At 41.9% G+C, this 15,410-nt stretch overlaps 1 protein-coding gene across 1 annotated transcript in view; it reads left to right on the top strand.

The window, feature by feature from the left end:
* PARD3 (par-3 family cell polarity regulator) overlaps positions 1-2,933 on the top strand; it is a 706,595-nt gene extending 703,662 nt beyond the window's left edge. The window contains exon 25 of the mRNA XM_054991157.1: positions 855-2,933. Within this exon, the coding sequence (XP_054847132.1) occupies positions 855-1,254 (400 nt within the window). The 3' untranslated portion in view covers positions 1,255-2,933. The remainder of the gene's footprint in view (positions 1-854) is intronic.
* The last annotated feature ends 12,477 nt before the right edge of the window (positions 2,934-15,410 follow it).

The raw sequence follows: 15,410 nt of genomic DNA, 5'->3' as shown, positions 1-15,410 counted from the left end.
CAAAGAAAGGCTGCACAGGCAAGTGGGGGCACCCAGGTAGGAGGGCAAGAAGGGGAGCCTAGTAGTGGGCATGGGAAGCCGTGAGCACATTTTGCAGAGGGCCTCCTCAAAACCTGTAACTGACTCTGCATTTTTCAGCCTTAGTCTAACAGTTTGGTGTAATGGTTAATAGCGGCAGGACTCTAATCTGGAAAGCCAGGTTTGTTTCCCTACTCTTCCACTTGAAGCCAGTGGGGTGACCTTGAGTCAGTCACAGCTCTTCAGAGTTCTTTCAGCACCACCCATGTCGTGAGGATAATAACAACACACTTTGTAAACCGCTCTGAGTGGAAGTTAAGTTGACCTGAAGGGCGATATATAAATCAAATGTTGTTGTTGTTGTTGTTAATAGGCTAACCCCACTGAAATCAATTATTTAAGCATGCCTTACTGTACAACTGAGTGTAGCTAATGTGAAGAAATATATCCAGCAAATATATTATGCTAAAAATGTATTAGGTTTCTTCAGAAGGAACTGGATCCAATAACTCCCTTTTACTAAGTTGGATTGATTTAGGGAAATAGTTTTGAATATCAAAAGCAAATGGAATGAAACAGCTAAACTATACCTTACCTTCTTGAGTGGCCCCAATCCAAATCACAGCAGTGTGCGGCTGTAATTTGACTTTAAAACATCTGTCGCATCTAGTTTGACGCTTAGTGGAAAGGAGTCCAACATGCTCTCATTAAAAAACAAACATGTGCCCACTTTTCATTGAATTACTGACCATAGTTTTTACATCATGTTGATTTGATGGAAACATCCCCCTTTTTTTGGAATATGAATATTTATTTACATTTTTTTCTGTTTTCAGACAAAGCCGAAAAAACGCGAGCTCCATTTCTCAAGATTCTTGGGAGCAGGAGCAGAACTACTCTCCTGGAGAAGGTTTCCAGAGTGCAAAAGACAACCCAAGGTATTCCAGTTACCAGGGCTCGAGAAATGGCTACATGGGAGGCCACGGCTTCAATGCCCGGGTAATGCTCGAAACCCAAGAGCTGTTGCGCCAAGAGCAGAGGCGGAAAGAGCAACAGTTGAAAAAAAAGACCTCATCGGAAGGGTCCAGCAACTATGACTCCTATAAAAAAGTGCAGGACCCAAATTACGCCACTCCCAAAGGTCCTTTCAGGCAAGATGTCCCACCTTCGCCGTCTCAGGTTGCCAGACTAAACAGATTACAAACGCCAGAAAAAGGGAGGCCATTTTATTCTTGAGTCCCCGAAAAAGGCCAACATCCCATTGCAATAATCATATGAAAAGACTTGTTCTTGGAAGACTTTTTTTCAAGTGGAGGTACTAAGGAATTCTTGTCTGCTTCAGTGCCTTTAGCAATATGGGCAAAGAATCAGAGGGCCTTGCGTCTTTGCCATTGTGTCTCAAGTGTTACATTCATGGAAGGAGTTTCCATCATTTGACAATCATACTCTAGGCAAGTGATGTGTCTTAGTGTTCAAGTGTCCTAGCTCAGTCCTGTGCTCTCAGTGACTGCTTTAACTGCATTTTTGCTATATCAAGTGTTCAACTCTACAGCGAGTTACGGTACCAACGTCTAGCATTCATTGGTTTCTGATTAAAGAACACATTGGTGTGTCTGTTATTGTTCCCCACAGGTTGAGGGAAAAGGGGAATATACCAATCTCAAGCAGTAAGGTAGATGTCCGCTCACAGTCTCTGGCCCTTGATGTTTTACATTTGATAGGTAATTAAATGTCTGTATGCTGAAACACTGTTCTTCTTCTGCACACATCCAATCTTGGCTCCTATCAGAAAGCTTTATCCTCATTCTGAAGCAAAAAAAATGCTATATTTCCTCTACCCTGCGGACCTTGTTGCATTTGTCTTATAGCTAACCATATATACAGTATATTATCATGGAGAATTGTTTGTATGTATAAGGTAACGTCTGTTAAGGACAGTGGAGATAAATGGATTCTTCATGGAGCTTGCGGAATGGTGAAGGAGGGAATACCTTTTTAGATTGGTTTAGCAAATTTGGGGATTTTTTTAAAAAAATGAAATTCCATTACGTACAAAGTGAGCCCCCAAATGAACAATAGGTGAATCACTGCTCAGTTGTTCCATATATCTTGGTAATTTAATTCGTCTTTTATTTTGTCCGAGGAGGATGATATACAATTAAATTCTATTTTTGAATGATTTTTTTTTTAAAAACTGTCTTTTTTGACAGTGTATGAAGCCTCATTGGACAGTTTGTTCTGTGCTTCCATATTGCTGTTTTTTGCATCTCGGGATCACAGTAAAAACAAAAAAGCAACCAAACCATTAATGTGTATAAATAAAAAGAGAACTGATGAAAAAATTGCTCCACATCGTCATGAAAATGCGCTGGTGTCCAAAAATAACTGAAACAAAAAATTTGCTCTGGTAGTGATGTTTTGACTGTGCTTATGGGGGTATGTGAAATTTTCCTTTCCAACAGCTGGTTTTGTGTTTGAGAGTCTGAACTTTTGTGTATTGTGGAAGAAATATATCTATATATACATAGCTGGGTTGCTAAAAGTGCCTGCAAATCCTGATGTGAAAAGGCTTGAGATTTGAAGCTCAACACGTCGTGCATAAATGAACAAAAGGAAAGAAGCGCCATGCATTGTGGGTGACTGAAAAATTGCCTTTCTTTTTAAAAAACTGGCCCATATTTTGTTTTGTCTCAACCTATGTGAAAAATTCCATACACGCTGCCTGTTTTTTTTAATGCCTCTTTGTCCATTTTTTCTGTTAATAATATACTCAAGTGTTAAACATTTGTTACTAATGTAAGCACAATGACATTGGATGACTGTGGCTCTTTTATGCAGAGACTTACAAACACTGTGTAAAATGGCTTTCACTGTAAATACAGAAATTTAGAATAAAAAAGACTGTTTTCGTCTTGGTTTCACCATCCTCTTGGAAGTTTCCAAACCTTGTAGCTATCATTAAGATTTGAAAATATTCCATGGATGTTGTTTTATCATGTTCCTGATGGTTTACGCTTCCCTTTCTTTAGCCAATTATATTTATTAAATGTAAAAAAGACATGATTTGTAGCCCCTTAGAGTGCCAAAAATCTGTCCATAAAAGAAAATGTGGTCAGATGCTCTGAAATGCTCCTGATCTGCTCCGTAATCAGAAAGTATCCTTTGGAAGGCCAACTCCAACAGTTACCACATGGTTGCTGCCATCCTGGGAGGTTTCAGCAGTCCTCACAAAATTAGACCTTTGCACTGTCAAGGTCAGTATTGCCTCTCAGAGAAGCGTGGACCCTTACCTATGCCTCACCCTTTTCACTGGAGAGGTAAGGGGCTGAAATTGTGACCTTCTCTATGCAAAGTGTGTGTTCTGCCACTGACCCGTGGCTCCTCCTCATATTGTGGATGCTACAGTGAGCATAACTGCAAACTGCCAGAGTGTCCTACTTCCCAAATGGGAGACAAGCCTCAGCCAGTTGCAGGGTCTCCAACAGGACTGGTTCTCATATCACAGTCTAAAGTCGCAGTCCAGGTAACATAATCCAAAGGTAAGTCCAGAAAGCAGTGCGAGGGTCAGGCGGCTAGCAGTTTAGCCAAGAAGACTGCAGACTAATCATTCCCACACCACCTCAAGCCCTAACTGTAGCCTACAGATGAGGCTGGTTCCTCATTAGGCTCCATTCTGCAAGCTGAGTCATCTTCAAGCCTAATCATTACCTCTGCTCATGAGGCGTATTTGGACCCAGATCCTACAGGGACTTAGTGGTCTCTCCTCAGCAGGGGGAAGGCCTCAGACTGCCACGCGCACACTCCTGCCATGCTGGCTCAAGGGCTCGGGCCAGTGCTGGTTCACGTCCCTTTGGGGGACCCCTGAGGGCTCTACCTCACAGGAGGAGTTTGCCAAGGAGAGGCTCGGGGGCAGGTTGTCCTCCTATGATGATGACTCATTTTTCCCATGTTAAACCAAGGCCATCCATGACACTGAGGAGATGTAGATGGCTTTAGAAGGGGGGTTAGACATGGTAACTAAGCGAGGACTCCGTAATCAGAGGCAGGGTATTTTTGAATACCGGTGCCAGGAGGCAGCATTGGGGAAGGCTTCAGCCTCTTGTGTCCTGTTGGCCTTCCAGAGTAACACTGGCCACGGTGTGAGACAGGATGTTGGACTAGATGGACCACTGCTCTGTTCCAGCAAGGCTTTTCTTACGTTGTTAAATGTGGTGGCCTTTTCCAATCTGACACGAGTGTATAAATCACAGCAGCCGCATGTCCTCCTGCCCCTGTGTAGAAGCACATACAATTAGCAAATCTCAGGTAGGTTGTCAACCTGTCAGTGATCCTCAGTCCCTGAGCCCATTCTACCGGGATCATCTGTACGAAGCAACCCTTTCTACACAGCAATACAGGACAGACTTAGAGAAGGATGAAGAAAACATAGTCGGTGGATCCATAACTACAAGAAACTCTGCAGTAAGACTAATGCGAAGAAAGTTGACCATCTCTTGGCACCACTAGTCATCTAGTGTCTTCATTGTTGATGCCTGGGGGTGGAAAAAGATCAAATCCTCACCATCAGATAAGGATGTTTTCCTGAGATGTATGTTCAGGCATTTTTTTCCCAGGCCTCATGACTTGGCTCCTAACTGAGACAGTTAGCACAAAGGGAGAAAAATAAGGGGAAAAGAACATTTACATAAAACAGATTTGACTATACCATTAACAGCATTCAAGCTATTTTCCTCTTTTTTTGTATTCCTTGTTCACCCTGCATCTCCTTTAGAACAGTCCTGCAGTGAAAATCGGTGCTAATCCTTTATTTGCATGACATCACAGTCAGTTGCCATGGCAATCATGTCAGCTTATGTGTTCTGACTGTATTCCAGGTTCAAGACAAGGGATGGTGGGGGGAAGAGAAGACTGCAAAGTGGGTTCTGATTCCTAATCTGAACCTGATGTGGTAAATTGGCTTTATTTTATATGCAAATGTAACAGAGAATTGAACTCCTACTTTTGTCTTCTATGCCTGTAAAAGACCGAGCACCAATCAGGCACTGGTAAAATCAGATAACATGATAGTGGAGGAATTTGCCCTTATAAATATGTGCCGAGTATGGAGGTCCTTTCCAAAATCAAATCACTTATACAGTGCAGTAGAAAAGGAGGTATGAAAAACTTAGAAAATCCTGAAGATATTGTATGAGCAAGCACATCCACATCTTGTGCTACTCTGTGAAAAGTCCTTTAAAAGACTGGACAGAGAAAGTCAGGTTTCCTTTAGGTCAAAAAAACTTTTGGTAAGGTGGAATGAAGCCATTTTTCCCCCAAGCTTCCTAATCATCATCCTGTGCAAAGAGCGTAGATGATATTTCTAATACTAGCTTCAGTCCCCAAGGAGCATGTAGTAATGACAGCGAGACACTTTTCATACAAAATTGCCTTATCCTCTGATTAACAGGTTTGCACACAAAAGCTTGTGGTAATTGCAACTTGGAAAGATCTGGAGACATGGTACAGAGGAAATATGGTCACAGCCTTGATGGATTTAAATGCCCCACATTTGTATATCAAACAATTTAATGTGTGCATCTTCGCAGCCTGTTTTTTTTAGAGTCGCCTGACTCAGATCTCCAGACCGTAGTCACTGATCCTTTTGCACATGATCTCCCTCTGACTCCTCTTCCCATTCATGTTGTCTTGTTAATCTCAACCCTCTAGACATAAGGTTAGCATTTCTATGTTCCTCAAGCTGCAGCAGTAAAATCTGCAGCTAAGGATCAGAGGGCAGAGGGTGGATCACATGGTCTGGTATACAGAGGACACCCTATAAATATCAAGAAGTGATATTTGCATCATCCTTCTTGCCTAAAGACCTCTTCATGGAAGGGTTGCCAGCTCCGAGTTGGGAAATTCCTGGAGATCTGGGATGTGAAACCTGGAGAAAACTGGAGAAAGTGGGGTTTGGGGAGGGAAAAGACCTTGGCATGGCATAATTCCACCCCCCAAAGTAGCCATTTTCTCCAGGTGAACTGATCTCTGTGACCTGGAGACCAGTTGTAATTCCAGAAGATCTCCAGCCGCTACCTGGAGGCTAGCGACCCTACTTCATAGGTACTGCTACAGCATGGTTGTTGCTTCATGGGGCCTGCTCTCCATGCCACTGCAGCATTAAGTGTAACTAGGAACCTTAGTAGGTAAACAGATGCAGTAAGTCAGCTCTGCTCAGAAATTTACTTCGTGATCTGCTCGGTCCCAATTGGCTCCTTGCTGCAGTTGCCACTACAATGTGAGGACCTGTTCATGAAGAAGCAGTAACTCTGCCATAGTGGTATGATTTGGACCTCGGCTCCCAGACTTATCCAGGTCAAAAGAAGACGAGGAGCCCACACAGGAAAGTTACTTTGGCTCAATAACTTTATCCCCATGCTGTCTATTCCATGAATGGCCTGTCATGCTAGTGTTTGTAATGTGCCCGTGTTCCCCGACTTAGTTTCTCTCCATTCCAACAGTGAGGTTTCAATAAGGTGTGTTCATGGTCCTTCCTTCCAAGAAAATCCTAGAAGAATCTTTCAACAGACTTTGAACTAAGTTGGAGACATATCTGAACATAAAAGTCCAGCTGGATCAGACCAGCGGTCCAACATCCGGTCTACCACAGGGGCCAACCAGCTGACTTCAAGACTCCACAAGTAACAGCTGCCATTCCCAAGCAGCTGACATTCTGTGGCATACTGCTTCCAAAACATGGAAGTCTCATTATCATCTAATCTTGTCTAATCTCCTTTTAAAACTATCTGAGCCAGCAGCCACCAATGCATCTCATGGCAGCAGGTTCCACAAAGTATATGAAACGAAATCCTGCCCTCAAGTAATAGCTGGCTTATGGCGACCCCTGGTGGGGTTTTCATGGCAAGAGACTAACAGAGGTGGTTTGCCGTTGCCTGCCTCTGCAACCCTGGACTTTGCTGGAGGTCTCCCATCCAATTACTAACCAAGGCTGACCCTGCTTAGCTTCTGAGATCTGACAAGATCAGGCTCTCCTAGGCTATAATTTTGTGTAAAACATACTTGCTTTTGTCTGTCTGGGTGAAGCCTACAATTTTAAGAAAGAGTAAAGTTCTCTCCTCTTTCTCCGCACCATACATAATTTTATAACTCTCTATTATGTTCACCATTCAGTTATCACTTTTTCTAATCTGAAACTCCCTAAATTCTTCAGGTTTTTCTCATTAGGAAGGTTGTCTGACCCCTTGAACACTGATTTTCCTCCCTGAATTTTCTTCTGTTCGGCTCTCTTCTTTTTGAGATGGGCTGACCAGAAACCCCATGAAATATATGTATTCCTAAAGCAATTTGTCTATTAATTAACAAGGTGAGACCTATTGTATAAAAAGTGAAGCAAGATCAAAAAAGGTTCATCGCAGGCGATGTTCACGAGGACTTGCCCATGTTGGCTCCTATACCAGTTAGAATTTTTGCTGTCTCTCGAGTCCTTCTGAAAGTGCTTCTAGCCACATCCTTGTAATTTCTTAATGCTATTCAAAATTTTCATTGGAGAAATTTTTATGATTAATGCATGGCTGGGTTGTTTTTCCATGAAAAACATGTTCCCCCAATTGATGCAAGGCCTCCCTAGAAACAAGAAGCTAAATGCAATGGAGCTGTTTTATGATGCCAACATTTTTAATATACATCTTTGAGGATTCTGCCATTGTAAACAGTTAAAATGGCCACTTGCCCAGCATGATGCAAACTCAAACGTGCACATGCAATTTTTTATTGTCTGGTTATAGCAGCATTAAGCACATAAGAGCTCTGGACCAATTCTTGACTTCGGGTATATGACTAGGAAGACGATAGTCTTCGGATGGCTGGCTGCCATCCCTCTTGCTTACCAGGATGGTGGTGGTATGTTCTTTCTCTTTGCTACTGACCTTGGGATGAGATGGAGGAGGAAACCGTGGCTAGAGAAGAAGGAGAATGAGCTATGTTGGCTGAATATAGGCTACATTAGAGCAATTCATACCTTTGAATGTAACTTTAGAATAGAAGTGAATTTGGTACTGAGATGTCTTGGCGTTTGCAAGTTCTTATGTCTGAAACATTCCTTAATTTTATTTGACATGCTTTGGTCAATCTATATTTCATTCTCAAAGTCTACTTTGCTGGAATGAAGCCCAGTATTTAATATTGTAATATGAAATAAAAGCATGTCCCTGGTCCAAAACCTTTTATTGTTGTCCATGTTCATTTTGTACCAACAGGTCACAGATGATCATGCACAGACTATCTCAGAATGACATTTGGTAAAAAAAATGTATGCCTGATTGCTTTTCAAACTTGCAGTCCTGTGCTTCCCTTTCTCTTCTTCTGACTCTCATTGTAACATGAAATTCTTCCTGTTATTTTTATTCCCCCCATCCCGTGCTCCAGCAAATGGAAGTGACATATGTGGTTCTCCTCCTCCATTTTAGAGCATTGTGAGGTGGGTTAAGCTCAAAGTGGTTGATCCAAAGTCACCCAAAGAGCTTCATAGCTATGGGGGGATATGAACCTGGGTTTTTTAAGTTCTAGTCCAACACTGTAACTACCCAGACGGCTTTACTTTAAACTCCAAAATGCCCTTCTAGGACATCTTGAAAACAGTCATTCTGTGAGAACAACTAGAGATATATAACAGAATGCTCAGCTATCACCATTCCGTGTTTCCCAGATTCTTTGCCAGAAGTCATGACAATTAAACTGGTGTGAAGATAATTTTGTGGTGTACCACACTGGCATGTGGGGTGGGGTGGGGATTGTGCTATGGAAATACTTATGTCAATGGAAACTCTCTGAGCAATTCAAGCTGCTAACTCTGTGATTGTCCTTCTGATCCAAATCATGTATCCAGTATATATGTTTTCTTTCTTCTACTGCAAACATATCTGAACCACCACTATCCATCTCTCACAAGTTGAAAACTTGTGCATGCATATGGATATATTATGTATTTTCTCTGCCTAGGTTTTGTGGCTTTTGAGCTTCTGAAATGTTTATACCTCTGAAATAGTTTCTATAACCATATTGTTGCTTGGGGGACAATAAGATCAAGGAACAGGGATTGTGAAACAGAAGCAGATACTGTGCTGTCAAAGGAGACCTCTGAAATGAGATGCACAAATAAGATACATAACACAGCTATGGAAGACCATGGAACACAATAATTGTTCCATGGAACAAAATAATGGTTCCATATGAATTGAAGTTGCAATTATTGAAGAGAAGTAACATGCCTCCAAGGAAGAAGAAAAGCTATGTTGTTCCCTCTGTGGGCAAGCATACTGCTGTTCTGTTGTCTTCACAGTAAATTCTTGTTATTAAGGACGAATAACCATAAAGTTATATAATAATTAAGAAGTCCCTCATGAGAACTCTTTGGGAGAGCCCAAGTTTAGGTTCGCAGACAAAATGGCTTCCTCATACAGATTTGCGGAGGTACATAGAAAATAACAGGCTTTTGAAATCTCTTATGAAAAATTACAGTATTTGCATGTTAATGAGAGATGCAGTCAAATGCTATTTCATTTTAGTTTGGGGGAAGAAAATACCTGCACCACTGCAGTGTTGTGGTGCCAGACTAGGATCTGGGAGACCTGGGTTCAAATCCCCACTCTGCCATGGGAGCTCGCTGGGTAAACTTTTTCCAGTCACAAATTCTCAGCCTAACTTACTTCACAGAGTTGTTGTGAGGATAAAATGGAGAAGGGTAGAACGTTGTAAGTCACTTTGGGCCCCATTGGGGAGAAAAGTGTATCATGAATGAAATCAACAAATATTTTCAATTTATTAGCTTTATATCCTCATTTCCTTCAGGGAGCTCAGATTGAAGTTAATGGTTCTGTCCTCCATTTTATCTCCACAACACCCCTGTAAGTAAGGTTAGGGTGAGAGAGAATGAATAGCCCAATGAACCAAATAACTGACTGGGGATATGAAACTGGTTGTCTTCCATTCTCATCCACCACTATAACCTTTGCCACTTTCTCTGTCATGTGCCATTTGGTAGTTACCAATCTTTCCCCAGACCTCTTGATTGTGGCATATTTTTCTTTCCCCCCCAGTCCTGTTCAGTGTTACCCCATCTCCACCTGTTGTTATTTATGAGCCTTTTTTTTCTATTTGGGGCTCTATTTTCGTTCTGTATTATTCTCAGACCTGAGATACTATTTGTAATGACACTGAACAGGACTGAGAAAGATAGATATGCTGCAATCATAAAAGTTTAGGAAAACATTACCACCCGCTAACATAGCTCCTGTGAGAGAACCTGGTAACAGGGTTTGGGGAAGAACCAAATTCCAATCATATAGTGACTGAGATGACATCATCATGACACTCAGCAAACCCAATTTGTTGACTTACCAAAGACAAGCAGAGCTCGTTCAAGGGCGGGGAAATGCTTCTAGCTAGGTAAATACATTCAAAGCCATTGCCCCCCCAAAACACCAAAATCTTCTGAAAATGTTCTCCAGAAAGGAATAATAATTATTGTTGGGAAACCCTATTTGAAATTGTTTTTCTGAAGGCATTGCATTATGTGCATGCTCTTGCAGATGTGTCTGTTATAACATACGGTGCTTAGACCTTGTACAGAATGTTCTGATTTCAGAACATATACAAGTATTCCTGCAATAACTTGCAAGGAGGTTGGGGTGGGGGGAGGATGAAGATCAATGATAAACATTCCAAAATCTAGCCAGTGAGAACGTTGGATAAGAGATGTGTTAAATTATATGAATGATTTGGAGAAAATGGATAGAGCTTTTTGTCCCTATCCTCTGTCCCCTAATGGAGGAAATTTGAATGAAAGGAATGGGCAGTAGAGGTAGAACAGACAAAAAGAAGTACTTTTTCTCACACCATAGAATTCATAATTCACTAATGTGTAGGGTTACCAGCTCCAGGTTGGGAAATTCCTGGAGATTTTGGGGGTGGAGACTGGAGAGATCAGGGTTTGTGGAGGGGAGGGGCCTCAGCAGGGTATAATACCATACAATCCACCCTCCAAAGCAGTCATTTTCTCCTTGGGAACTGATCTCGGTGGCCTGGCGATCAGCTTAATTCCAGGAGATCTCCAGCCACCACCTGGAGGCTGGCAACCCTACTAATATAAAATATATAGATGGCCAGTAGCTTGTGTGTTTGTGTGCCTCTAGTCACAACAATCACCTAATGGTGACCCCAGCAAGGGGTTTTCAAGGGAAATGAGAAGCAGAGGTGGTTAGCCACTGCCTTCCTCTGCAGTCTTCCATCACGGTGGCCCATCCAAGTACCGACCCTGCTTAGCTGCTAAGATCTGACAAGATCAGGCTATATCATGCTGCCTTCCCTCCCAGCCACTAGCTTAGCTAAATTAATGGAGAATAGATCTTTCAAGAACTACCATCGATGATGGTTAAATAAAACCTTCATCAGTAAATCTCTGGACAATAACTGCTGGCAACAGGCAAAGGATCTTTTCTTGAACAGATGAAGGTGCTTCAGTCTCCTGGTTCATCTAGCTCAGCCTTGTCTGCTGTGACTTGGCAGGATCTCTCCAGATTCTCCGGCAGAGAACCGCCTCTTTCAACACCTGCCACCTAAAATCCTTTCAGTGGAAATTACAGGGATTGGGATTTGAGACCGGAAGGTCTTTGTGTTTTACCACCAAGTTCCAGGCCCAGCTTCAGTTTTCTGCATCTAGAACTACTTTTGTAGCGGCTGCTAAAATCTCCAAGTGTTTCCTTCTCGAACATGTTTACTAAATTAGTTCTCATGCTTTTTAAATGGAATTTCCTCATCACACTCTCTTAGTGGGATGCTAAAGGTCTGGCTGTTTCTATGGAGGAGCAGTTGTCTAAGAAACTCACATTTTTAGGGAAAGCACTCAAATTAACTACCCAGAAATGGGAAGAAAGAAACAAGCTGCTTTTCTCATAAGTTTCGACTACAAGCCTTCTTCCAGACCATCATTTCTAGTTATTTTGTTGGTTTACTTCACTGAGAACCTGCCTTTCTCCCACACCAAGGTGACTTACCAAATTTTCTTTTCCTCCGTTTTATCCTCACAAGAACCCTGTGAGGAAGGTTAGGCTGAGTGTGTGTGACTGGCCCAAGGTCACCCAATGAGCTTCCAAGGCGCAGCATGGATTCAAACTTGGGCCTCCCAGATCCTGTTCCAACATTCTAACCACTTCACCACACTTGCTCTCAGTTAGCAAATCTAACTTGGCTATGCCCTGACCAAGAACAATCTTACAGATTGCCTTAATTCTGCTCTAATCAGCTTCTGGGTTAAAAAAAAACCCAAATAAAATGGCAATTTGACTAACCTCCATTTTTTTGCTTGTCAGTTTGGAATGGAAAAGGTTCCGCCTGCATTTACATTGTAGAACAGTTACTACAGATTTTCTTATTTCCTAGGACATTCACATTCACTGAGCTAAGTACAATAACGAACAACAGTTAGGACGTTAAGGGAAACAGATACAATAGTGAATGGTAGCAAACGTTTTAAACAAGCATAAAGCCAAGCACGGAGATGAAATCTATCTGAAACAAAGCATACTGTTTTCCAGGGCATGTTTAGCAGGAGACTCATATATCTATATCAGCAGACAGTTCCCAGTAGCATAGTGTTTAGTCCCTGCCCCTAGTAATGCATCTCACTGAGCTATTTCTTATGACAGTCTTTTAAACTGGCTAGAAAGCCCTCCTGGATAATCCAGTTTTGCATAGAGTGGGATCTTTCCTGCCTACCTCAGGCAGGCCATTCCATAAGGTGCCGGCTACCACAGAGAAAGCATAGATATGATTCTAGGCACCAATTTAAGCCCATTCAGCAGAAGCCCAGATTACACTACACATTTTCTGCACATTTGGTCAATGCACAGAGACAGAAAGTGTGCATGAGCATGCTGGCCCTGCTCCCCACCACCATGCATTCGCCAGCCCACCAGCACGGTGTCTATGCATACAGGAAGTGTACATGGTTGCTCCCTCCCCATGATCAGGGATGCTGCTTTCTGAATGTCCCTGATCATGGGGCACGAGCATACATGCACACACATCTTCCACATGTAGGCATAGTGCTGGCGATCACATGAAGGGATCATGCACTCAGGAGTACTCCTCTCTCCAAATATGGGTTTCCATTGCAAGAATGTGTGTTCTGTCTGTGATGATAACCAGAACCAGCCTAACCAATTCTAGGATATGTGCTGCCAGAAGAAAGTAGGAAGGGCTTTTTGTTACCAGCTTTCCAGAGGACCTGAGAAAAGGGTCCATTTCCATCAGGCGTTCTCTAATCTATTGTGATCAGTTTGTTTATCAGGGCATTTAATAACATAACATTTGATTTATATACAACCCTTCAGGTCAACTTAATGCCACAGTTTACAAAGTGTTATTTATCACGACAATCACCCTGTGAGGTGGGTAGGGCTGAAAGAGCTCTGAGAGAGCTATGACTGACCCAAGGTCACCAGTTGGCTTCAAGCAGAGATATGGGGAATCAAACCCAATTCTCCAGATTAGAGTCCTGCTGTTTTTAACCCCTACATCAAGCTGGCTCTCCACATCTAGCTTCTTTTGTCATGTAACAACAACAACAACAACAATATTCGATTTATATACTGCCCTTCAGGACAACTTAATTTCCACTTAGAGCTGTTTACAAAGTATGTTATTATTATCTCCACAACAAAACACCCTGCGAGGTGGGTGGGGCTGAGAGAGCTCCGAGAAGCTGTGACTGACCCAAGGTCACCCAGCTGGGTGGGTGGGGTGGGGAATCAAACCCGGTTCTCCAGATTAGAGTCCCGTGCTCTTAACCAAACTGGCTGCTGAGTGGTTCACTACTTAATAACTGATTGATTAAGGTGCTTTGAACTGTCAAGCATAATGCAGGATATACAATTTTGAATAAATATTTCCTTCCCCTTCCCCAAGGTAAAAGTATTTGCTTTTTCAAAGTTGCCTGTTAATTTTTGCTATGGAAGCTTTTGCTGTGCACTTGAAATGATCCTTCTGGTTTGAGATGTATGCCCTTTGGCACCTCCGCAATTCTTCTGAGTGTGTGGAGTGTCATTGGAGTGGATCACATTTCTTGGAGAAGCATGTCTCAGTGCCCTAATATAACTATGTTTGGTCACATATGGAAAAGCCTGAGGATCTTGACAATTTGCACATCTGGTTAAGCACTGCTTACAGTGACAGGTTTTTAATTACACTGGGAATAACACATTTTGTTGCTAAAAATGAGTCAGCCGAACATGTTCCATTTTGTTGCTCTGAATGGAGGGATTAAGATGAAAGCAAAAAAAAAATGCTGAGATACACCCCATCGTGTTTAACTGATCTGGGCTGCACACCAAATGTTTATCTGATGAGCTTCCAGATGTGAGAAGGGAACCAAAGGATTAAGAAGGTGTAAGATTTTACACTGGGTATTCTGTGGTTACTTTTTGCACCTTGACTTAACACTCAGTTCATTTGTCCCAGCAGTGTTTACAGCAGTGTTGAACTAACTAGATTTCTCCTTCCACCAAAGTGATTTCTGTCTTGCCTCTGAATCCCGAAGGAGAAAGAAAACTCTTCCACCAAAGATCTGTCCTAGACTTCTATTGACTTCCGTGGGGTTGGATCAGAAAGCAGGGGAGGAAATGGATTCTCACTGTCACTTTAATCTTGATGAATTGTCTAAGGAAATGCTTTTCCAAGGCACTTAGGCTATCCCCTGGGCCATTGGGAGTGGGGGCAGGAATCTACAGTCACTAGAATTCCCTTTTGTGCTCTCAGCTAAATTGGAAACTACATTAGGTTTCAGTCCATGATAGTTTTTCTTCAGTTAATCCTATGGATTTTTTTAAGCCACTGAAAGTGCAATTTAGGGTTAATTTCACCTTCCTTCCTTAAAAGGAACTGGTAGCCTTGGCAAAGTGTAATATGCAGTAGGAAGATTATTTATTTATGGTCCAACTTTCTCACTGACATTCAAGGGGGATTACAGGGTGTAAAATAATGCTGTAATGTTTTACATTTTAAACCTTGCCGTAGACCTTTATTACACCTCCTCCTTATGTTATCTTAAACTTTTACCTCAGGAGGGCCCTGGTGACAATCAACACTTCTTTTATTTCCACACACACAAAGCTTCAGGTGTTTTATTTCTTTACTTATTTCTTTATGTTATTTATAGTCTGCCTTTCTCACTTAAATTCAAGGTGGATTATATAGTGTGAGAGTACAGTTAATATCAAGGACATTTTAATAGATAATAGACATTTCAATAGACAAAGGGTAAATAAATGCAAATTAATAAAGACATAACATCAGCAAAAATCCAATACAGATTTGAAGAAATGCTGAAACAGAGCATAAGC

Source organism: Eublepharis macularius, chromosome 11 (genome assembly GCF_028583425.1).
Source record: "Eublepharis macularius isolate TG4126 chromosome 11, MPM_Emac_v1.0, whole genome shotgun sequence".
Classification (NCBI taxonomy): domain Eukaryota; kingdom Metazoa; phylum Chordata; class Lepidosauria; order Squamata; family Eublepharidae; genus Eublepharis; species Eublepharis macularius.
Note: the sequence above shows the minus strand (reverse complement) of the source record. Positions and strands in the feature narration are given on the sequence as shown.